We start from the raw sequence: 24,438 nt of genomic DNA on the forward strand, positions 1-24,438 counted from the left end.
CCAGAGGGTCGGTAGGGGTGTGTTCTTTGAGTCCCTGCCGCAATTGGATATCTAAAAAGATGTCCATAGGGGAGGGAGGCAATGTGGAGAACAGTTGCTGCAATGTGCGGAATTTGCCATGAAGATAAAGATCCCCCCAAGTTTTAATACCATATTTAGCTTGGGTTTTCTTGAAGACTCCTTCCTGGAGGATGGGCATGCTCGGGTGGTATGTCAGGGGGAGCAGGGGCTTGGATTCTCATAACAAAGTTTTGCCATGCCTTCACCGTGCTGATGATGGGGGATGAGTCGGCAATGCGCGGAGCAACAGCAGTAAATATGGTGCCCTCCAGTGGAATGGGATCAGATAGCCAGTGCTCGGCGGCCACCTGCGGCATGTAACTGGGGGGGGTGAAACCAGAAGTGGGCGTAGTGAGCCTGTGCACATGTATAGTAAAGTTCAAAATTTGGTACGTCGAACCCCCCTTGCGAGTACGGTCTAATAAGGACGTCCCATTGTATTCTGGGTTGTTTACCACTCCAAGTGAGGCGAATTAACTCTGTGCGCAGCATCATAAAGAATGCCTTTCCCGGATCGGAAGGTATGTTCAGAAATAAGTAAAGGAGTTTAGGGAGAATAACCATTTTGATCAGAGAAATGCAACCAGCGATGGAAAGTGGCAGGGCGATCCAGCGGGTAACACTGTCCCTTATCCCATCCAGAGCGCGACCGTAGTTGAGCCGCAGCAATTCCTCGCGATTCACGGTGACGTGTATACCCAGATATTTAACCTCTTCAGGGCACCACGCTATGGGGAAGTCTGGGGTAAACTCCGTGGCCGATGTGGTGAGGGGAAAGATTTGAGACTTAGACCAATTAATATGTATCCCAGATAGCCCCCCAAATCTCACGAACTCGCGAAGTAGCAGGTTGAGTTTAACTTGGGGATTCCCTGACATAGAGCGTGATGTCGTCCGCATATAATGATATCAAAATGTGCCGGAGTGGGCACCGGAGGGCCTTGTCGTGGTGGTATTGTCTAATCTTGGCAGCAAGAGGTTCGATCGCCAAGGCAAACAAGAGGGGTGAGAGTGGGTACCCCTGCCGAGTACCACGGGAGATGAGAATGGTGGGTGAGGAGTGCCCGTTAATGAGGACCTTAGCCTCAGGATCGGTGTAAAGTAGGCGAACCCAAGATAGAAAACCCTTCAGCATGCCCATGTTTTGAAGCACTACAAACAGGAAATCCCACTCCATCGAGTCGAACGCCTTAGTGGTGTCAAGGAACACAGCAACCAATGGTATCTTTGTGTCTACTGTGCGGAGAGCGGAGAAGAGCGTGCGAAGATTATGTGAGGTCGCCCGGCCAGGGATAAAACCAGCTTGGTCCGGAAGGACCAATTTTTCCATTAATAAACTGAGGCGATTAGCTAGGATCTTTGCGAGAATCTTTGTGTCCGTGTTGAGCAAGGATAGGGGTCAGTAGGAGTCACAGCTATCCGCTGGCTTTCCGGGCTTCAGGAGAGACGAAATCAAGGCCAACCTCATAGAGGGCGGGAGTCAACCCAGCTCATGTGCTTCATTAAAAACAAGTTGGGAAACTGGAATTAGCTGAGTAATATAGGCCTTATAAAAGTCAATAGGAAGGTCGTCAGAGCCTGGGGCCTTGCCAGACCTCGTTTGCATGATCGCTTCATGGACTTCGTCATTTTCGAAGGGTGCAGCAAGGAACTCTTGCTGTGAATCGCTAAGGGCGATATCCCGCAAGAACGGGCCAAAATCGGGGGGCGCATCTCTGCATGTGCCATACAGGCCAGTGTAGAATTCAGTAAAGGTACGAAGAATGTCTTGAACAGTCCCTGTGCCGTACCCCGTCGGAGTCCTTAATCTCAAGAACATAATTGGAAAATCTGGGTTGGCGAACAGTTTGTGCTAGCAGCTGACCAGAGCGCTCGCCCTCCCCATATCTGCGTGCAACATATCTTCCCCGAAAGCGTGTCTCCGACTCAGCCGTCTCCATATATTCTGTGAGCTTATCTCTAAAGAAAGCTAGGCGTGATCCCGACTCATCCCCCCAAAGATTAGCCTCCAGCTGCTTGAGTTCGCCCTCTAGCCTGTGAAGAGTGCGACGGATGTCCCACAATACCCCAAAGCTCTTGGCCATGCAAACCCCTCGGATCAAGACTTTAAAGGCCTCCCAGACTACGCCTATCGAGGAGACCGAGTTAATGTAGGCCTGAAAAAAATTAGAGATTTCCTCTCCGACCTCTGCCCTGAATACCGTGTCGAGCAATGCCTCTGGCCTGAGTCTCCAAAATCTAGGGGTGGACAGCAAGCTGGGCGGGGCAATCGTTATCAGCACCGGAGAGTGGTCTGAGTAGGTTCTGGCAATGTGTTTGGCCTGGCGAAGCCAGGGAACCACCCCTCTGGACACCACCCAGTAATCCATACGAGCCCAGGAAGCATGTAGGGCAGTATAATGGGTTCCCTCTTTCCCGCCAGGGTGAACGTGTCACCAAGCATCTGTAAGCCAGTGGGCCGCAAGTATCCCCTGCAGAGCCTCATGTGTTTTCGTGTAGTCCAAGGGGGAGGGGTTAGATCTATCTAAAGCCGGGTTGAAAGCAGTATTGAATTCCCCCCCCAACATGAGTGGATCCCACCTGCAATATACGTCGCCAGAGTGTGGTGTAGTAATCAGGGTCGTCAGTATTTGGCCCATAACAACAAACCACCGTGACCAACTGAGTCCCAAACACCCCCAAAAGTATAAAGCTGCGCTCCAGGGGGTCTTGTTGTGTGCCCCCCAAAATGAAGGGAGTATTCTGCTTTCCGAGTATAGCTACACCCCTAGAGTACGTGGAATAGGAGGAGAAAACCCGCGTGGAGGCCATTTACTGGTGAACGTAGGAGAGCGGGCAAGGTATAAGTGAGTCTCCTGTAACACCGCCAGGTGCACATGATGCCTGTCCATATATGCTAGGATCTGCCTGCATTTCTGGGGGTCTCGGAGGCCCCTGACATTCCAAGTGATTAGGTTAAGGAGTACAGGCTCCGTATGTGTGGACATGTCAATATGTGATAGGGAGAATGTAACATGCCTTGTACAACTCAGTGTAAGATGCGCCGTGCAATGAACTGCCTGCTTCTGCCTGTGGATAGAAAAAAACAATACTAACAGGCTCTTCAAGCCCTCCCACCACCCCCATCCACGACGGCACCCCAATCGTGCCGGTACTGCCCACATTACCCAAAACCACTAACCCAGTGCAACAGTGCAGTGAGGAGTCAGACATAACACAAGAAATTTTCCTCAAGGGGACTCCCATGTGGAGGAGCGCTGGTGGGCAACAAAGATCCTCCCCCATTTAATTCCCAGGGACTCCCTCCCAGTGGACCGGGGAGATCGGGTGCCCATAAAGAAGGGCGAGGGTTGCTTGGCATACCAGGATGTGCGGGTAAAAATACATGCTTATGACAATGCATCAGAGAGCATAAAGGAGGTAGACCAGGTGATAATCATGTCATTTTAGAGAAATACATCAACAGTAACATTGACTATCAAACCTATGGACCAATAGAGCACCTATTCTCGGCGTCTGTCTGCAAGCGATGAAAATTATGAAAAAAACTGCAGACCTTCCCAAGTGGAAGAAGGCGGGAAGGCACATGTCCCCACTTCGTGTCCAGAGCTGCAGCAAAGGGAAGACAAAGACACAGCAACTCAATCAACGTTCTTGAGTGGGAAGTAGGAGCATCAGTGGCAACAAGTGTTCCCTTTGGAGACAGGTCGCCATTGCAGGGTTTGGTGCAGTCAGCACTCAGCGTTGAGAATTGTGAAAGGCGATCTGGAGTCTCCTTGGAGGGAGTGTTTTTCCTGACGGTGCGGAGAAAGTCATCCACTTGCTGATTATTGGTAAAGAAATGATGCTTGTCGCGGTAAGTGACTCTCAGGTGAGCGGGATATAATTGGGCGTATTCGATCTGCAACTTGCGAAGCTTCTGCTTGGCTGGCAGGAGCTTACGCCGGGCTTCCTGTACCGCCAGCGTGAAGTCAGGATATATGGAGAGGTTGGCGCCTACAAATTGCAAGTTTTTGTGATCTCTGGCCAGTCGCAGTGCAGAGTCGCGATCCCTATAGTTTAGGAGACGGGTGACTATCGGCTGTGGCGTGGCTCCCGGAGCGGGGCGGGGGCCAAGAGAACGATGGGCACGCTCCACGAGGAATTGGTTGAAGAAAGCGTTCGCTCCAAAGGTGGTGCGCAAGAGGCGTTCAACAAAATCTTCCATCCGGCCCGTATTTGAGCTTGCAGGGATTCCAGTGACGCGGATGTTATTGCGCCGGCTTCGGGCCTCCAAGTCCTCATTCTTGGCTGCGATTACCTTGAGGAGCTTATCCATTTGTGACACTTGTTGTGTCACCTGCGCGGTGGCGTCCTCCGTGTCTGAAATGCACCTTTCTGCTTCCTTAAGTTGTTCGTCATGCTTCTCCACTTTCAGAACTATGTAATTCATGCGGGTATTCATGGCGTCCATCTTGTTAGAAAGGTCCGTCAAGCTGTGTTGCATGGCCAGCAGGAGAGTTTTAACCTCATCCACAGGAGTAGGCAGTGGGAGGGATGTCGCCATATCGACCGGCAGGTCAGTTTCATCCACATTGGAGCGGGTGACAACCCTCTTTGCATCAAAAGGGAGTTTAGTTTGGCGACTGTCGGGCTTCACCATGATGAAAAGACGTACTGGGGGGAGGGTGCTCCTAAAGTGGGAGAGTGGAAGAGGCCCTACTGGTCAGAGAATGGGCCACGCAGGAGGATATTTCAGCGACTCCGCTGAGAGAAACACAATTGACAGTGAAAGAGGGTCAACAATGCCACAGAGGGACTTCGCCCTTCCAGAGCGACGTAGATATCAATAGGCTTGGTGGCAGCAGCAATGAGATGTCAGGAGGAGCCAGTGTACCGGGGGGGTGGATTGGGGGAAGAGCAATGAGGACAGGCCCCAGCATCCCTGAGTGGAGTGGATATAGTGCTGGAGCGGAGATCTGGGATACCACGGAGGAAACACAGGCGTGGGCGAAGACGTCTCAGCAGCAGGAAGGTGCACGGGCCGCTCCTGTGGGAATCATCACCTCTGAGCCCCTGGCTAAGCACAGCGAAGACCGCCCAGGAGGAATCACCACTTGACCCAAGTGCACTTGTAGGCTATCGCCGTAGTAACATTGTAGGGGACTCTCTGGAAACTCACCGTCTAGCAGGGCCACACCAACCGTCCCACGAGGCCATACGTGAGGCCGCTGCACACAACTGACAGGCCCCCGGGGTGGGGAGCTGCCTCACAGCACCGCGTCTCCCAAACGATGGCACCAAACTCCGGGGCAGGTCTCGCCGCAAGTCCGCTAAGCCGCCCGCAGGCCACTCCTAATCCCCAACCCCTGGGAGACCACAGGCAGGTCAGGAACGTCCAGACAAAAGGTTGACGAGGAGGGGGAGTGACGCTGAGGAGAGCGGCGGCAGTCGGTGTGGCGGAATAGCAGGCAGCAAAGGTGTCTGACCAGAGGAGGGAACTTCGCGCCAAATAGGTAGGAAGGGTGCCCGCAGCCTCACCGTAATGAAGTTCTGCGTCGGGTGATCAATAACTCGCTCGTCCTCTATGTGAGTCACGGCCTCAGGGGGTTCCAGTCTTCGGCCTCAGCGGCAACCTGCCGCACGGCGCCCAAGGCAGTAGTGACAGGCGAAGGGCGGATCGCAGCAGCAGACCAAGCGGCCCAGGCACCACGTGGGAGCCCCGGAGCTCGCCTGACCAGCACAGTTGCCCACCAGTCACCGCAAGGCTCTGCTCTCGTCTCAGGCGGGACTCTCTAGCGCCAGTGCAGCGTCAGACAGCAATAGCAGGAGGCATCCGCACCATCGCCTGGCAGCGGCTGATGTCAGGAGTCACCACCGATGCACACAGCAGTTAAATCAGTAGATTAACCCAGGATAAATGATAAATATAAGAGCCAAGCGCCCGGAGCCTCACAGGCGTGCGCCCATCTCATTTTTATTAATCTTAACAATTTTAAAACAGTATTACTTAATAGCCAATTAGATGTGCACTGATAGGGTGCTTTGTCTCTATTGATTCAGAAACATATTAACAACATCTTGAGGACTGAATGATTAAGGCGAGCCCAACCAATTGTTTCATGGCTGTTCCTAGACAGCTTAGACAAACTTGAGAGAGAGTGAGAAAAAGAAAGAGAAGAAAAAGAAAGAGAAAACATAAATTTGCTTACCCTTAATTTGCCCAGGAGCTAGCCTCCTTTCCCCCATTTCGACAGTAGGAAACCTGAAACAGGTAACCTTCTGTCGACACTATCTACCCCTAGTTTTGGCAAGTGGGCACAAACAAACTTGTTGGAGGTAAATAACACATTGAGCTAGCTAGAAAACATTAATAACCAACTACCAATTCCTTTAGCAATTGTACTAGCGTAACATGAGGGCACATGAATGCAAACTAAATCCCATTGCCTCCTTATCTCAGCCCTTGCACAGTAATCTTTAAACTAAAAGCATTAGTGCTATACACATGGCAGAGCTATTCTCTGCATATGGCCTACAGACGCCACTATCCCTTGATAATGTTATTCAATAGGATAGACCCCACCTGCATATCTCCTACACTTGTATTATGTCTCAAGAAAACAGTGATATCCCCATGTGCTCCTAACAGAATATGCAATATTTCCTGTAGCTAATGTTACCAAAAACAGATCTGTAGTGCTTTATTCTAGAATGGGAGTATCAGGACTGTCACAGTGGCTCCCTGCGTGGAAATTTCACGTTCAGTAGGGCTGGTCTGTTCTAAAAACAGACCTTGGCCTCTGACCCTTAAACCTGTTGTCCCCTGTCAGTAAGGCTATTCCATGCGGTCTTTCCAATTCAAAGCAACTCTGAAGAATCACTGCTGAAAGGCAGTCCTGTTCTGTACCTTTGGTCTAACAATTTTAAAGGTAGGATAATAACTTCTGCTGGTTTCTTTATACCTCTTGCAGTGTGTGGTGTGCTTTCTAGCAGTTTAGAGGGCAGCTGCTTGTTCTATACTTGCATGTGTGCATTACTGAAGTCTGAGATCAGTTTGAAAACTGCCCCGAGTGGCAGTACTGCCTGTAAAAAGTAAATGTTGCCCAAATTCGACTTTGGTGGTAGGGGCACTTAAAATGGATAACCTACAATGTGTTGGCATATTAGGGACCCCCAGTTTCTCTCCTAGATATCCCAGTGGTGGGGGATCAGAAATGTATAAGGTACACCCTTTTAAAAATGAGTTTTTATACACCTGGGTAAAGTGAAATTTCACTCCCTACATTGTGGTTAAGTGCTGCTTAAATTCAACTTTGATGCTAGGAGCTTATATTTTGCACAGTATGATTATTAGACATTACAAAGATCAAAAAACGATTTTAGTGCAATTATTTTGAATAATTTTGTTTTTCATATAGTCACATTTTTTTTTATATAATGATCACCAACCCTTCTGAAGTTTCCACATATGAAAAGCAAGCCTCATTCCTTTCCTTTTGCCTTTAAATGCATTTATTTATAACACTAAGTACAGAAGCTTTACTGAAACCTAAAATAGCTTGCGCCACTTTTTAAAGGGCATTAATTATTTTACCATCAGATCCACAGATGTAAAAAGCAACAAGAAAGAAAGTCCTACACTTTTAATCCTTTCTATTTTATCCAAAATAATAAAACTGTAATTCTAACTTTTAAAATCAGCAGTCTTTAATGCACTTGCCTTCATACAATGTTGCACTAACTTAAAATCTAGTTGATCCAGCATTTTCCTCCGTGGCTTGTGGCCAGGAATAGCCATGTGTTGTCTTTGAACAGCTGCAAAAAGAAAGGCTCAATCTATTTAAAAGTCAGGCATTTCAAGCCAGTCAAAATCTATCATTTTGTAATGTCATGTGTTTTTCTGCAACAACCAATTCACTCAGATGATGTAAATGCCTTTTAATATTAATATATATAAGGATAAATGCTGTAACATTTTGTACGGAGTCCTAGTAATGCAAAGCACACCATTTCTTTTTCTCCTTTCTATGAGGCCTATTTTATTCCTATTGGGTGTTAATTCTAATTTAACTTTACCATTGTGGCAATTTGCACACATCTCTAGTTTCTTACTTTTTCACTTTAATGGTAGCGTGCAGCTATTTAGCATATGTTACATAATTAATTTCTTGAATTTTAAAATGTAGTTCTTTCAATGACATTTGCATAACAGAATGACAACGAAAAACAAATTAAGTTAATTCCAAACATTTTCAAGAAGGGGGGGCCACACAACACAGCGCCCTTAAGGCTAGCCATTCTTACACAAAGAACATAGTCTACTTGACTGAAACAAGTACTTTCAAGCATGTCAGTCCGCAACCACATACAATGAAAACCAATTAACCCACAAATCAACACTTAGGACAAAAACAAGAGACAGCCCATACACTGTACTCAAACCAAACCATTTGTAAATACCAATTGTAAATCATATTTACAAAAAGAGCTCTCAAAAGTAGTTCAAAAGACTGCACCAAAACAGCCCGAAGACTGTTCCATGTTCAAGAAGTCAAATACACCAAATTACCAGTTTGGCTGACAGAACACTCCATATCACCACTTATGAATTTTACTAAGTGCATAAATTAGGATCCTCCTTTTCCTATATATATTTATTCCACAGTGTACTTTTACATTATGGAAGAAATACAATTTTTACTATACCTAAACCTATTTAGGTATCCCCTCTAGGGGAATCAGCTGAGTACTTTCTAAATCTATATTGGTACCTCCAAGACAGCAACACTTTCTACTAAGTGTGCTAAAAACAGGCATGCCAAGAATATTGTAGCATATACAATATTATTCACCAAGTGCCACTTAACACAATATGTGTCGCTCAAGTTTTCAAAATTAGAGAAAAATCTCCTCATTACCTGCCCTCATTTGCTGCAGCAAATAATCAAACAAACCAAAATCTTGGCCAAGCTAATTCCAAAAGTGTTGCCACAGCAACCTTACCAAACCAAAGGTCTCCAGTTTCCAACTGCCAAGTTCTGAGTGACCTAACGGTCGTTTTGAAATTCTCACGCCAAAGAAGTTCTCAGTCGGGAGCGGCAAACATTTGGAGGGTCAGATCAGGAAAACCCGAAACACATGGGTCTGCAAAGACAAAGAATCTCCGTGTGCAGGGTACCTCCTCAGTAGATTCCAGTCCTGTCCTCCACAGTAGATTCCTATCTTCCATCAAGACCACTCCCTTGAATAGCCGCTTCTCCTTTGAGTCCTACGTTGGGCGCCAATTTGTAGAAATCAAAAACCTTTTAAGGGGTTCACTGATGCACCTGGTCCTTAAACCAACAAAGAAGAGATTGGCACGGAAGCTGGAATAGTAAAACACAAGTTTATTGACCTCACATGAGGGAGACTGCGTCAATACGGTACCCTCAGGCCACTTTATGAGGCAGTCTAAGGAGTACAGAGAACATGGTTCTTATATACACATTTGTTGCATAGTCAGCATGAGACCAAGGGGAGGTACTGGCACATACAAGAATAGTTATTGACTAATATGGGTATACAAAAATTGCTTGCTCAACAAAGTGGGAGACATTTCTCCTTACATCAGTAAGAACAGCCTGACAGTTATACAATAGGAGCAGGTGTATTGGCAGCTACAGGTCTTTCTGAGCATGTGCAAGGCTCTGGCTCGGTGCTGAAGGAGTTAACTGTATCACATGACACAAGCAGATTGCAAGGGCAGTCAATAATGAAGAGGGAGAAAGCACATGGTGAGCACATGGCTAACTAAAATGGCTGCAAAAAACAAAATGGCTTCAGCAGATACTAACAGCGATTTCAGCTAGTTTTCCACAGAAGAAGGGGTCAGTGTTTGTGTTCTCCCTATCTAGACATCAAAAAACAAAAGCAAACCTGACTGGTCTCCATAAGTCAAAGAAAGAGACTCACCCATAGAGAATTATCCATTATTTGGGAGCACTTTTTATCTATATTGTGTCTTCTGATGTGTAGGACCAAAGAGATTCACAAAACATTGTTAGGCGTGGCCTCGAATACCCCCCTGGGTGTCAACCTTCATCACTGGCTAGGCCGCATTTACTAGAAAAAGGTTTAGCGGTGAATGGGCTCCCCATAGTTATGAGGAGTGCTTTTGAGAGTGGATGTCTGTGAAACCAGGATCAAGTGAATATAAAATTCCCAATGCCCTAACTCAAGGATTTCCATTTATTAAGGGTGGGCCTAAGGGATGATTAAAAACTATAACAATACATGGGATTGCCTTTTATCCCTGCATCAGAGCGGGTCTACATGTTTTAGCCTCTATAAAGGCCCTGCAAATGGTCCTAGGATTTCTTCAGGACCAAGACCCCTATTTTCCTAACTCCTTACTAAAATCATGTTTATTCATCACAAGAGGAAAGAATTGCTGTACATCACTTGGAAATTCACAAAGGATTGGCTAGTGCTTTACATCAACACAGCCAAGAGGATCTCAAAAGCAATGCTTATACAAATCAAATTGAGTGTAAATAACTTGAAAACAGTGGTACAGATTACAACATTCAAGAAAAATGTGGAGGAAATCAACAACGATATGGCCCAACATAGGGAATTTTTGACACAATCAAAAACTAACAAATTACAGAACGATATCTGTAAGTTTAGCCACTAAACAACTTTCCCATACACAACCGATGAGTACTACACCTCTAATCCCAGTCCTCCCCAGGACCACAGACAAGGTGGGAAAAGGAGACAAAATCTCAGAACTAGTCATTCAGTTCAGCTGAAAGGAGCAGTAGCAATGGTGAACGTGATGGGGGTAAACATAACATATTCTTACCCCCTTTGATACCACAATCAAGTTACCCATATGCGTTCCGGCCAAACGTCTACCAGCAGTTTCCACCCAGATTTCCTTTCATAGCATGAAAACATTTTTTAGGATGGGGCAGAGGAAAGCAAAAAGGCAATACCAGAGTACAGTGGATTGAGGAACTGCAAATTGTAATAAGGAGCAAAGAACGGGAGAACCAACCAAGGGGCATATCATTAAGGCCTCGCGATAAAATTATCGCCGCTTTAGCGTCCGTTTTCGGACGAAAAGCGGCGATAATTTTATCGCCCTATCAGCATGGACACGCTAACGCGTGTTCCCATGCCTCAGCGCCAGTTTCCCTAACGCCCACTTTTGCATCGTCAATGAGATGCAAAGTGGGCATACCCTGCCAAACTAACGTGGAGAATGTTGCTAACCGACATTTCTCAAATTATCTAGGTAATCGCTAACCTGCGTAGTGATAAGAAAAGTAGCGCAAACCGCGGTTATCGCTACTTTCTTTACGCCTGCTTTCAGTCTAACTTAACCATTATATCCAATGGAAGGTGGATATATTGGCTAAGTCTGCCCTATCATCAAGCTATCGCCAAAAGTTGTGCGATTATCGCTGGATTTCCAGCGATAATAGCACATTTGGTAGCTTGCGCGTGGAATTTTATCGCTTTGGAGATAAGCGTCGCTCATAGCGCGCTATCTCAGCGATAAAATCCAGTGATACCCGGCGATAATTATCCTCGCGCTAAGCGCGTTTAGCAATAATTATCGTCTGCCCTTGCTGATATGCCCCTTGGTTTTGCACCGACCCCCTAATCATCCCTTAGGTCCACTCTTAATAAATGGAAAATCTAGGGTTAGGGCATAGGGATTTTTATGTTCACTAGCTTCGGATTCCACCCAAGACAATCATTTATCCCTGAAAAATACTTGTGAAAGTTGAAGAAAAAGAAATTAATCAAACATTTCACAAAATCAAAAAGAAACACACAAAATGGTGGGCAGGCACATGGGGAAGAACAGAGGAAAGTCTCTGGCTATGTGGGACTGGACTCCTGGAGCCGCCCCAAGCTTCACCACCAAAAGATACATGCACACAAAAAGCCCCTAATAGGCAAATAATAATATCCATCACAGAAGTGGTGCAAATGTGAAAAATACTTTGTAAATATGTCCTAGACCTACAGCAGGCGAGACGCCAAAATGCATAACACCTCACAGTATAGAGACAATCACAAAAACACATTTGCTTATTTGAAAATTACTTTGATGTGACCTTAAAATGTGTGTACCACAGCAGCTTGAGGAAGTATATCATGTCTGGAGAGTCTGCCAGAAGCACGATGGTTGTCATTCTTGATTGTGAAAAATCACTTTTGTGGTATCTTTAAGCTGAAGGGGGTTTTACGTGCTAACTAACTGTGAACACATTGAGATTTTATCTACAGCACCCGGTCCATTCATTATTGTCAAATGGTTTGTAAAATGTTTCAGAGGGACGGGTGCAATGCGTACAAGGGCCTGAAAGTGAGATGTCCACATTGTAACCTATTCTATCAGTCACAAAACTGCTGGATCATACAGTGACACATAGCAAGTGCTGGTGTGATTCAGTGCATCCCAAAAGCTGAATGTTCGGGATGCGGCTGCTACACCCAAATAGCGGCAATATGAAATGCCACCACTGTAAGGAGCATTTTCCTCCAGGGTAACAACACGTGTTGCATGACTAAAGGCTGCATTCAGCCTAAAACTGAAAACTTTATTGTGTTTGATGAAATTTGTACTCACATTTTTTTTATACCCGAGCCCAACTATATACTTGCCCAGCATCTAACTTCCGATGACAAGTAGGAGTTTGCAGGACCTTTATTCATGAATGATTTCCTTCACACTTTCTTGTAGACGGAATGCAAGGTGTATACACAAACACAAAGTTTTTCTTGGTGCCTTTAACAACACTACAGAGAAACCCCACAGTTACTTACTGGTAGAAATAAAAACAAGCCTCTAGATGACTATAAACTGAGTACAGGTACTTTTCCACTGGATCTCCCTGTTGCTTATGCACTCAAAACCAAACCAAAAGCCTATAAAAGAATTGCTAAAGAACCCTGTATCAGCCATGACGGTGCATCTACGTTGAAATCTAACCATCCTAAAAATGCTAGAAAGGGCATCAACCTGTGTGCGTTTTCAGATGATTTGATGGCTGTAATTTCAGAGATCGCCCTAAACACCCTTAAAGGTAATGTCCCTATATTAGAGTGTCAGTTTCAAGATTTGAAGAAGAAATATATATATATATATATATATCAAAGCTCACGTGTTCGTAAAAATATATATATATATAGATTTATATTCTTTTTTAACACGCTTAACATCAACCCCCCAACCACTTAAAAACCTAAATTTACAAAAACAGACTTAAAAACTACTACCTACTAAAATATTTGTAAACACTAACACAACAATGTCATACCTATACTGATCCCTAACTAACACCATGCTAACTAACTATAATTATTCCTACAACAAATAAAAATGGGAGGTCAGTGGGTAGAGGGAGTGAGTCTCTGATCTGTCCAGAAATCTGCTCCATGGCCTCCTGTATGATCAGTAACACTGGCATTGCTCCCTTCAATGCCAGCCATACTGATGTTGACACTCCTCATTGGTTCCTATAATTGAATGAGGTTGTCATTGTTCTGGCACGGCTGGACACCCTTCACCAGGGCTGCACAGTAGAGGGTCCGCTGAGGCCTGGATACTCGGATGTGCCTGCTGTCGGGCACCCTCTGATCCTGTTGGGGCTGCCTGCTGGTGTTGTGGTTTGGGACCTGCTCCCACCCCTCAAGGTCCCACTGGCCTTTTCTTGTGGGTGTTTAGCAGCCATCCTCCTGTAGGCTTTGGGGATCTCTCAGACGTGCCTGTAGCGGTCACGTCTGGCCTCATAAGTTCTAGCCATGTCCAGTGTCATGTTACATTAACTTACAAATGTACATAATGTTACTGAAAGTCAGCTGACATTGTCATGCTGTCATAAGTGCAAGTCCAGACCAACACCAGATATTGAGATAGAGATATAGACAATACACCAGTATTCCAAAGACATCGCCTAATACAACATGGAAACCTGACTCACACGAGGACAGTGTAGGCTTACAGTATGGTAAGTTTGTCACAACATGGTAACAGGCATATCACTTATAACAGTGAATCTTAATCCTGATGATGGGCCATTAGGTCATTTTAGACAGGGTCCATATATATGTACCCTTTTGGTGTTCGTCTAGCATCATGCAAGGGGGGCAACGTTGGTGAGTGGTGACAAGTTAAACAAGTACAGCTAGTGTGCTACTTCATTGCATTACTCATCAGAAGTTACACAAGGCAGCACACATTCATGACTTGACTTGCTCTGCATCAGGTAGCCACTGCATAAATGGAGGGTGGATGGGCCCCTCCTGCAAAACAATGATGGGAAACGCTTATTCAACTCTGCCTCGGGCAAATACATTGTAATCTAACATTAAACATCTGGTATACAGTTGTACCAATACCATGATCAGCTTAATATATTCACTTTTATGTACACTCATTCTCTCGGGGCTGCATTCACCAGTGCACATATAACATATGTAAATGGATCTCAGGAGTGTGTGTATGCATGCAGGAGCACACATCTGTACAACAACTTTGCTGGGTATAAAATGGCCCCTTTCACTATGACGCAAGGGCGCATGCGTTGGTGTGACCCATTCTAACTTACCCCACCAGTAGGTGAGCAGTGTAATGCCCTGTATGATGCTAATAAAGTGCATTGTTGCATGTGAACTTATAGACAGTGGTGCAACATGTACTTATAGCTTGTATTGTATGACTTGCTCACAGAGACGGCACATAAGGGAGATATAGGGCATGAGTCTGGCATTTCAGTGTGAATCCATGTGCTCACTAGTGCATTTGTCCAGCTGGCCACACCATGCCAATATATCCATGAATTGGGGCTTATTGGGGCTCCAAAGGCGCAACACCAATGACTTTTGCATTGAGATATGAAGACTGACAACCACTTCACACTTGCATAGCATTATAACCAGAACTCTACCATGTGGACATCTACACTCACAATGTGCAACAGTCAGGCAGTCTGGTAATGATTTGTACAAAACCATGAATTAATAGAGTTGCAGGCCTACATCCATGCAACCTCCAGGGCATCAATGTATTTGTAATTCTGTTACTCCATTTCACATAGTTATGACATGGACTACTCTGAGGGAGTCTCAAGCACCCCTGGTGGTGGATTACAACAGCCATACCACAGGTCAATGTAGCTAAAACCTTCCCCATACTAATGAAAATTTACAAACAGCCTTACTGGAACACTTGTTAAGATATATTTTTTCACTTTAGAGGCTCACAATTATGATGTGGATAAACTTTGGGATGTCACTAAACAAACAAAGTTTTGAATTGACACTCAGTGACAGTGAAAGGTGTGTGTCCACAAACATGTTAAGTGTTGATCAGCAGGAATCTTTAGCCACACCTATAGTCAGTCACACTGGATGTAGCAGGAAAGGTTAAACATATGCAGCATGTATCTGCATAGTATGTGCAGGATGAAGCAACATATGTGTTATATTGACACACATTTTGTATGAATCAGATGTCATTATACCTTCATGTTAACACTTGGTAACAGTGTCTGGGTATTCTTTTTGCACCTCATCAGCACCTGTTTCAGAAAACAAATATGGACATAGGCAACTGAAACGTATCCAGACCAGCTTGGCGACAATCATTCCACTTCACTGCTTCAGCTGTTGAACATGGTTTGTTACGTTTGTACTATTTGTGCAATTCGATTGTGTTGAACATCTGCAGATTATGCACCATACTATGGTTTATGTGCCAAATGCATTGAGACTATAGATATGCTAACATCACCACAGATATAAAAATGCATGTATCCTATAGGCCTGCTTACATTGCCCCTATATTCACAATAACATACCTACTTGTCAATTCTATAGGAATCTGTGGATACGTTTTATTGTGTTGGCACACTGACTGTAATTTGGTTGCATGTGATTGGTACCTTCCCATACATATCACAATGGTACAACTCACATGGATCATGCACAGATGACACAGAGCTACATCCATGTACTCGTTACGCTTACCAGTTGCATTGAGGTTCCGAAATGTGGCAACCTCACCCTGGTTGAATGGGACATGTCCACCTACAAGAAAAATATTTGAACATTGCATTGTAAAAAGTGCCGCTACACACTGTCCAAATTCCATTATAAATGCTATATCATCCCAGTCTTTATAAAATATTCAACACTCCTGACAAACATATGTATACATTGGACGAATATGGGATGCAGATAGTCACCTTGCAGGGCTGAGTAGCCTGTATGTTGGAGGTCAGAGCTATCATCACATGCCTGAAGCAAGCCTCAGACATGTGATGTGTTCAGTACTGGTGGTTAGCATATTCCCAGGATCCCTTGCACCATTACAGAAGGGTGAAACCATAGGACCACAGGCCCTAGGCAGACCAAAGTAGTGATGGACTGGTATACACCCTGTGTAACACATTTGCACTTTCTCCTTTCTTTTCTTTTCGATAGAGATTATGCAAATTACATAGGAGTCATTTGCAGTTTCGCACCTTATAGCATTTGCACTTTAACTATGTCTATAACCCAAGCAATGAGTTAATTTTTAGTCTGTTTAATGAAATGTTCTAGCAATTTGTAACCTCATTCCCCACCTGGAAGCGTTAAATTCTTTGTTTTAAATGCATGAATCTGAACATTATTTATCCCTTTTAGTAAATTTGAAATTGTTCTATTGAGCTTGGTCTTTATATCAAATGAAAACTGAATATGCACAGAATGATTGTTTTAAGAGATGATTACTGTACTTGTGGTATTTCTAGAATGTCTAGTTATTGTTATCTTGTATCTTTTATGTTTTTTTTTAACTGAATAAAGATTATTGAATTGAATTGGTAACAGTACGTAGTGTCCAAAACAGATGTGTCCTCTAACATTTCAGTGCTTGAAATTGCAGCGGATTGTTCCAAATCAGACAACATATTATTTACAGTTTGAAAATCCCAATCTTCGGAAAATGTACTTGAGGTAATGATATCATTTAAAGAAATTTTTAACATATGAGGAAATTTCAAGGCTGAAGAGGAGGGACTTGAGGGTGCCGGCAGCGACTAATGGCTTGGTATTATCACAGGTCCTGGATACTGGATACTCACTGGACCAAGCACACACACATTGGATGCCCCCGCCCGCGCTTTGGGTGGCTCTCTTTGTTCAGTGCGAAGGACAGTCCACTAGCCGGTGTAACACTAGGTCATGAATAAAAGGGTTGAAAATAAGTGACATACCTGGGGGTGGGGAGGGAGGGGGGTTAGTTATGAATGAGCAAAACCTGTAAGGGGTGCAAAATGACTGACAGAAGAGATACTAGTGGATTGATAACCATTGTATTATGTTTACGCTAAGTAGAGAGTGGTGGGTTAGGGGTTGAGTTGCTATTCTGATGTCTGCTTATTCCTGACACGCAAATGCGGATAATTGATATGGGCAGTTGTAGGGAGTACCCTGATCGGCGCTAATTGCTACATTTTGTTGGATGGCGTTTTGTATGTATTTTTAGAGCATCCAGAATCCATTTTTATGTGCAACTTGAAAACTTAATAAAGTCTGTTTAAAAAAAAAAAGAGGAATTTTCAAAAGTTCAGAGGGACCAAATACATCATATGAAACTCTGTCCCATACTATACCATCAGGAATTGGAACAGCTGTAATGTTCACGAAGGACAGGTCTCTTTGTTCACTATGAGATGAAGTATGAGGTTTCAAGGCCAAGTTCACACTTGATACTGCAGAGCGTTCTGGGAGATAGTTTCAGTTCATGAATAAGCAAAAGATAGTCACTAGGCCAATCCAAAATAGAAAAAACAATATTCTAGTTATTATCCAGAGCTGTAGCCATGGTGAAACTAGGTAAGACTTTTTCCCAAAAATGTAGAAGTCATGAAGTTGTTGATTACGGGAAACTGGAGCTGGCGTTGTTTCAGGTTCACTGGGATCCAGAGAGAATGTATCAAAAATGATAGAGTAGCCAGATGCAGTCCAATCTATTTTTGGTAGCTCAGCAGGTTTTGTTGAACTGGCAGACGTCTCTTTTAGAGGCATAATGATGTAGATATCGGTGTTAGGCCGAATTGATATTTTTCTTTCATTTGTGCTTTGATGTTCTGTTTCAGCAGGAACAAGTTATAATTCACTACTGGTAAGTATATTACTTTGTATTGGTGACTCTTCGAATGTTTTGAGTCTTTCTGTCTGACCTTCCTGTATGGTAGCGAAAGAAGAGCGTTGGATACCCAGGAGCCCATGAGGCCTACTATTCAGTATCAGCCACATAGTGTGGTTTGACCAGATCAATGGAGACACATCTCTTTTCTTTCTTTCAGGCAAGAGGCGGAAGAAGTACTGTTCTTGTACCTTCGACAGCCAGGACAGGTACAGGCTTTCTGTATGATGGCCCAAATTCTTTCTTGTCCATACTCTTTTCTCTGACCAGATCCCTGACTTTTGGGATCCAGGCAGGTCTTTGGTGGATCGATTTGACTTCCCCAGTGGCGGTGCGTTTTACTTGCACATTGCTCTGTAGTGCCCGAAATTCATTGAGATCCTGTAAAACAGGCAAACGTTGTTTGAGGTCAAATGGCTTTTCATCCGCCACTGTGCTTTCAAAATCAAGATCAGGTACCCACATTCACGTCCCAAAAAGGATCTTGTAACAAGTGACACCTCCTAGGGAACTTCTTGGCATATTATTGAGTGCCCTCTGGACCCCATATAAGTAATTAACGCAACAACCACCCAAAGCTAATACTCTTGCTGTTTAAATTGCTTTAAGTCTCGGTTTCTCCTCTCCATGACCAAATTTCCATCAGGATGGTACGGAGAGAAGTACCCAAACTTCCCATAGCTTCCTTGTATGCCCTAGAGCTAAACACGGGGCCACGGTCAGAATGTAATGTGCCAACTGCGTATGTTCCTATGAAGACTCACAAATCTTTTACAACAGTTCAAGCGTCAGCCGAGTGCTGAGGCCAAACCCACAGCAATCTGGAGAATGAATCCACTGCCACCAAGATATACTTGTAAGCCCCATCTGATTGTAGGGGGCCATAGTGATCCAAATAGACACAAGCAAGTGGTCTGTCTGATATAAGTCATGGTGTCTGCGCTGGACATGCCATGGTAGAACCCATCATCTGCTGAGAGATGTCGCATTTAAGACAACATTCTTTGTTTGTTTTGTCCTGGCCACCAACAGCATTGTTTCAATAAAGAAACCATTGCGGTAATCCCTGCATGTGCAGAACCTAGACCCTCGTGTGCAGCTAGAATTAAACCTAATCTGCGATCTATTTTTGGTATTACTCTATCCCCCACTCCTGGAATTTGAGCATACAGAATATTTTTTTCATCTAACTTGTAGGAGTACTTGAGTGGAAGGCCTTTTAGTAAGGATGTGCTGTTTTTACATGAAGCAATGACAGCTGCCATTATCTGTCCGTCTGTTCTCGTACTAGAATGAGTGATTGCAGCTACGGCAGCAGTTCGTACTGCCCCTTTTGCAGCTTCATCAGCAAATGAATTACCTTCAACATGAATGCCATCATGTTGGTGACTTAGCGTTTGTATCACGTGAGCTCTCGATAGTTCATTTTTCAACTCAGCTACCTGTTCCCATAGCAATCTATGCTTAATTGTGCCACCTTTTGAGTCTTTAAACCCATTTTGACCCAGTAGTGTAGATACTCATTGTATGACTGAACACAATAAAAAGAATCGCACACAATCAGTGTGGGGAATTCATGATCCATATTTATTAGTGCTAGTAACAGGGCTTTTTGTTCTGCCAGCTGTATCATGCAGTCTCCTAGAGACTGTGTCTTCGTACTGCCAGGATGGAACTTACCTTCCTGCACACAACCCTTCACAATCGCACATGCAGAGCTGTATTGTTGTTTAGTTCCTACGGCTGGCTGAGCAGAACCGTCAGTGCAAATAATATATTCATACTGATCTAGAGACATTATTTCATTCGGGAGAAATGCTTGTGTTTCAAGTGTAGATTTAAATTTGTAATCCACGTCGGTTGCAGTGAGAGCCCATGTATCCATCTTGTATGTAAAGTTTAGCATTTGGAGCGCATGATTTTGTAACAGCCTCTAAGCTGGTACTGGAGTTACGACAATTATTTGTTTCCCCTGAGCCAATGCTCTTTCTCTCACTACAATATATGGTGGTCCCAGTAGACAATTCGTTTAGCAAACAACACAATAAACATATATTAGCATGAAGTGAAAATGAAAAAGGACCACATTAAATAAATGGTGAAACAGTGTTATTTAATCACACTGTCACAATAATACTGTATATAGGTAACATCTTTTTTTTAATTATTATTTTATTTTTTGTATCCAAACAGTAGGCACAAATCATACAATGTTATCAATTTTCACTTTTCAGTAGTACAGAACACGCGGGGACACAGCCCACACCATCTACATATCAGTTATTGTGTTTTTTGTATGTGCAACAGCAGATGTTATATCAACTTACATATACCCCTGACCTCCCTAGCAACCACCAATACCCTTCATTCCGTAGTATCTGTTCCCTGTGTGGTGCCCCAAGCATAACATCACAAGTGTCAGACTCTCCTTGATTCCGGTCATGCGTCGGGTTCCGGAGCTGCCTACAAATATTGAACCAGTGGCTCCCAGAAGTCTCTGGGCCGCGATGTCTGCGGAATATCCTCCGCATAAGTCTCTAGGGTCGTCTTACAATAGGTCATATCTGTAACCCAGTCCTTAAATCTGGGGGGCCTTTTACTTCCCCACTTCATCGCAATCCTCCTTTTTGCAAGCAGCAGTGCCACCACCAGAAATTTCCTGCGTCTAGCATGTTAAGTTTCCTAGCACCCAATATGCTTACCAAGGGGGTATTAGGGATCTGTTCTGACAGCATTGCGGATAGTGTGTCAGTGACTTCCTCCCAATAGGTCTGCAGTTGTGAGCATGGCCATGATGTATGTAAGAAGTCCGCGTCTGGTGCACCACACCTCAGGCAGTTATTGGTCTCCCGTAGGCCCAACCTGTGTAGTTTAGCTGGTGTAGAATATAGTTGAGGAATGAATTTAAAATTAATGATACACAAGTTGCAGTTTGACGTGAGGAGTGTAAGTTGTGTGCAACAATAACGCCAATCCTGTTCATCAATTGTATCTCCTAGTGTATTTTCCCATCTACCCATCGCTGCAGTAGATTTCTCAGCCTGTTCCTCTTGGGCTGCGTTGTATAAACGTGTTACCAGGTTTTTCCGGTTGGGAGCGGTTAACAGTATTTGTAGTGTATTCAGTTGTGTAGGTTCATTCGGAAATGTAGTATACAGAGATCTAACCACCGTACGTAATCGTAAGTATGCAAATTGTTTAAGGGGGATCTGATGGGCACACAATGAAGGATCTGTCCAGTTGATGAATGTGTTATGAGGGTATAACTGTCCCATAGAGGTCAGCCCATCTCCGTCAGTAGCGTATTCATTTGTTTTTCCTGCGTCACCGTGAGTCTAGGGAGTCGTTCCAAGGGCAAAGCCCTTGCGTACACTGACAACTTGCCCGCCCTCTGCGCCATCGCGTACCACGCCCTGGTGGTGCATAGAGCTGTGTGAATTTTGGCCCTTGGTGTGTGCCTTGTCGGATCTGCTATAAGCGCAGACAATGGTAAGGGGTCGACGCTATATTTTTCCACCGCAATGTGTGGTATATATGCATGAGGTCTTGTCCAATAGTGGGCATGTTGTGCTTTGCACATAGGTAGTATAGATAGAAATCCGGTGCCTCAAAGACTCCTAAATGGTATGGTTGGGTCAAGACCTTCCAGCTCGTTTTGGCCTGTTTGCCTGGCCATGTCAGCCTTTGCATAGTGGAACGCAATCTCCCAAAAAAGGCTGCATTTAACCAGATCGGTACGTTCCAGAAAAGATACAGAAACCGTGGTAATACAATCATTTTCTGAAAGGCTATCCTGTCCGCATTTTTATCCATTTATCTACTTGGTTTTCTAATCTCACCAGTGCTTTCCCATAATTCTCTCTAATAACCAGTTCTGGGTCCCGATGGATCCAGACCCCTAAGTATTTAACTGGGTCTGTCCGCCATTTTAGAGGATATTCCACTTGGGGTTCCCCTGTTTCCGCCGTTAAGGGTATCACCACTGATTTGTCCCAGTTAATGCGAAGGCCCGCATATCTCTCGTATCTAACATATTCCCTAATGAGCGGGTTTAGGTGTCTATCTGGGTGTGTAGTGTAGAGGACCATATCGTCCACATACAGCACAATGCCAATGGGGCGGAGACCGAACTGCAGGGCCGATTCTGAGTGTTTCTGTCTAATCTTGCATGCCAGTGGTTCTAGGATTAGTGCAAAGAGCATTGGCGATAGTGGGCAGCCTTGTCTGGTGCCGCATTTTATCTCTATGTGGAGCCATTTATCCTTACCCGAGCCTTGGGAACCGCATACGATAGCGATATCCATTTCAGGAATGTTTCTGGAAATCCCATCGTGCGGAGAGTGGTGAACTTAAAATCCTATTCTATTGCGTCAAATGCCTTGGCGGCGTCTAACAGAGCCGCGGCCGCTGGCGTGTTTGGGTCCAATTGATGGTATAGCACAAAATTGGTACGAATGTTGTGGGTGGTTGATCGTGTTGGCATAAAGCCTGCCTGGTCAGGCAGCACCAGATTACAGAGGAGAGGTTATATTCTGTTCGCTATCATTTTTGCTAATATCTTAGCGTCTATGTTTATCAGGGATAAGGGTCTATATGATTCGCACTCATTGGGGTCCTTGCCCGGCTTTGGGAGTGCTATCAGGAGCGCCTCATTTAAGGAGGACGGGAATGTGCCCTCCTCATAAGCCTCTTCAAGCATTTCAGCAAAATGTGGAATCAGTAGGTCTCGATATTCTTTATAAAATTCACCCGGAAGACCATCCAGTCCAGGCGCTTTATTGTTGGGCAGCGAATTGATGGCATCTATTATTTCGTTGCGGGTGATATGATGGCAAAGGTATTCTCGGTGGGCGTCTGATAGCCAAGCCAGCGCCACGTCATCAAGATAATCCAGAATTTCTGCCGTGGAAGTCTTGCTCTGGGCCGTATACAGATTGGTATAAAACTTAGTGAAGCAATCTAATATGGTTGGGGTGTCGTAGACTGTTTGATGCTGTGCGTCCTGATTGTGTGTGATGTACGCGGCGGTGTGGGCGGGTCTGATTTTGAATGACAGCGCTCTGCCAGTTCTCCCCCCTTCCCCGTAGTTTCTGGCGATGTACTTGCACGAAATGTATTTAATCTCGTCCTCTGCAAGTGCATTATATGTGTCAATCTGTGTTCTAATATGGGCCAATAATGTTGTATCTTGTGTGTTTTCAAATTCTCGTTCTAGTCTGACAATTTCAGCTTCCGTCCTATCTAATTGTCCCTGTATATCCTTCAATATACATGCGTGTTTCCCAATGCAGTGGCCCCATATGGTAACTTTAAAGGCTTCCCACAGTGTTTTAGTGCTCTGTACTGAGCCTGCGTTATTTTCGAAAAAATCTATTATTGCGTGACGTAGCTCTTCCCTGAATACCTGGTCTTGTAATGCCGTTGGCCTCAACCTCCACGTGAATTGTCTTTGAGTGTGTGTTGGGATTTGCAGTGTGATGATGACTGGGGCATGGTCCGAAAGCGTTTTAGGTGCGTGTGTAATTGCCATTGTCCATGTACATGCATCTCGGGATATCAGCCAGTAATCAAGCCAGACCATGTGAGATGTTGAGGAGAAGCACGTCCCTTCTTTACGGTCTGGATTCCTGACCCTCCATATATCCACCATGTCCCAATCACCCATCCCGTCTCTTAGGACTTTGGCCGATTGTTTACCATATCTATCTATCCCAGTTGACCTGTCCAGTGTGGGGTCTAGGCATGTATTAAAGTCCCCACCCCAGAGTATAGCTCCGGGTTGGAGGGTGCGTAATTGTGTCCAGATGTGTGTGTAAAAAGCAGGGTCATCAGTGTTCGGGCCATATACATTTACAATTGTTAACACCATGGCCCCAAAGCAGCCTTGTACTATAACATATCGCCCTTGGTCATCTTTGATAGATTTAATGAGCATGAAGGGTGTATTACGTTTGATCCACATAAGTACTCCCGTCGCGTATGAGGAGTAGGATGACGGCAACCTATATGTAGCCCACCTGTACCCTATTCGTGTCTCTCTTAACTCTGTCAGATGTGTCTCCTGTAAACAGGCAACATCTATTTTACGCCTGTCCAGGTATGCTAGTACCTTACGAATTTTCCGTGGGTTATGCAATCCTCTAACATTCCATGTTAAGAGCATCAGTGGTCTGTGCTGCTGCAAAGTGTCAGGCATCTGC

General features: G+C 44.6%; 1 protein-coding gene across 1 annotated transcript in view; it reads right to left on the bottom strand.

The window, feature by feature from the left end:
- Window positions 1-24,438, bottom strand: part of TEX15 (testis expressed 15, meiosis and synapsis associated) — a 1,045,473-nt gene that overhangs the window by 6,767 nt on the left and 1,014,268 nt on the right. The window contains exon 8 of the mRNA XM_085640942.1: window positions 16,072-16,131. Coding sequence (XP_085497068.1) covers window positions 16,072-16,131 — 60 coding nt within the window. The remainder of the gene's footprint in view (window positions 1-16,071; window positions 16,132-24,438) is intronic.

The sequence above is a fragment of the Triturus cristatus genome, chromosome 2_2, assembly GCF_964204655.1.
Source record: "Triturus cristatus chromosome 2_2, aTriCri1.1, whole genome shotgun sequence".
Taxonomy (NCBI): domain Eukaryota; kingdom Metazoa; phylum Chordata; class Amphibia; order Caudata; family Salamandridae; genus Triturus; species Triturus cristatus.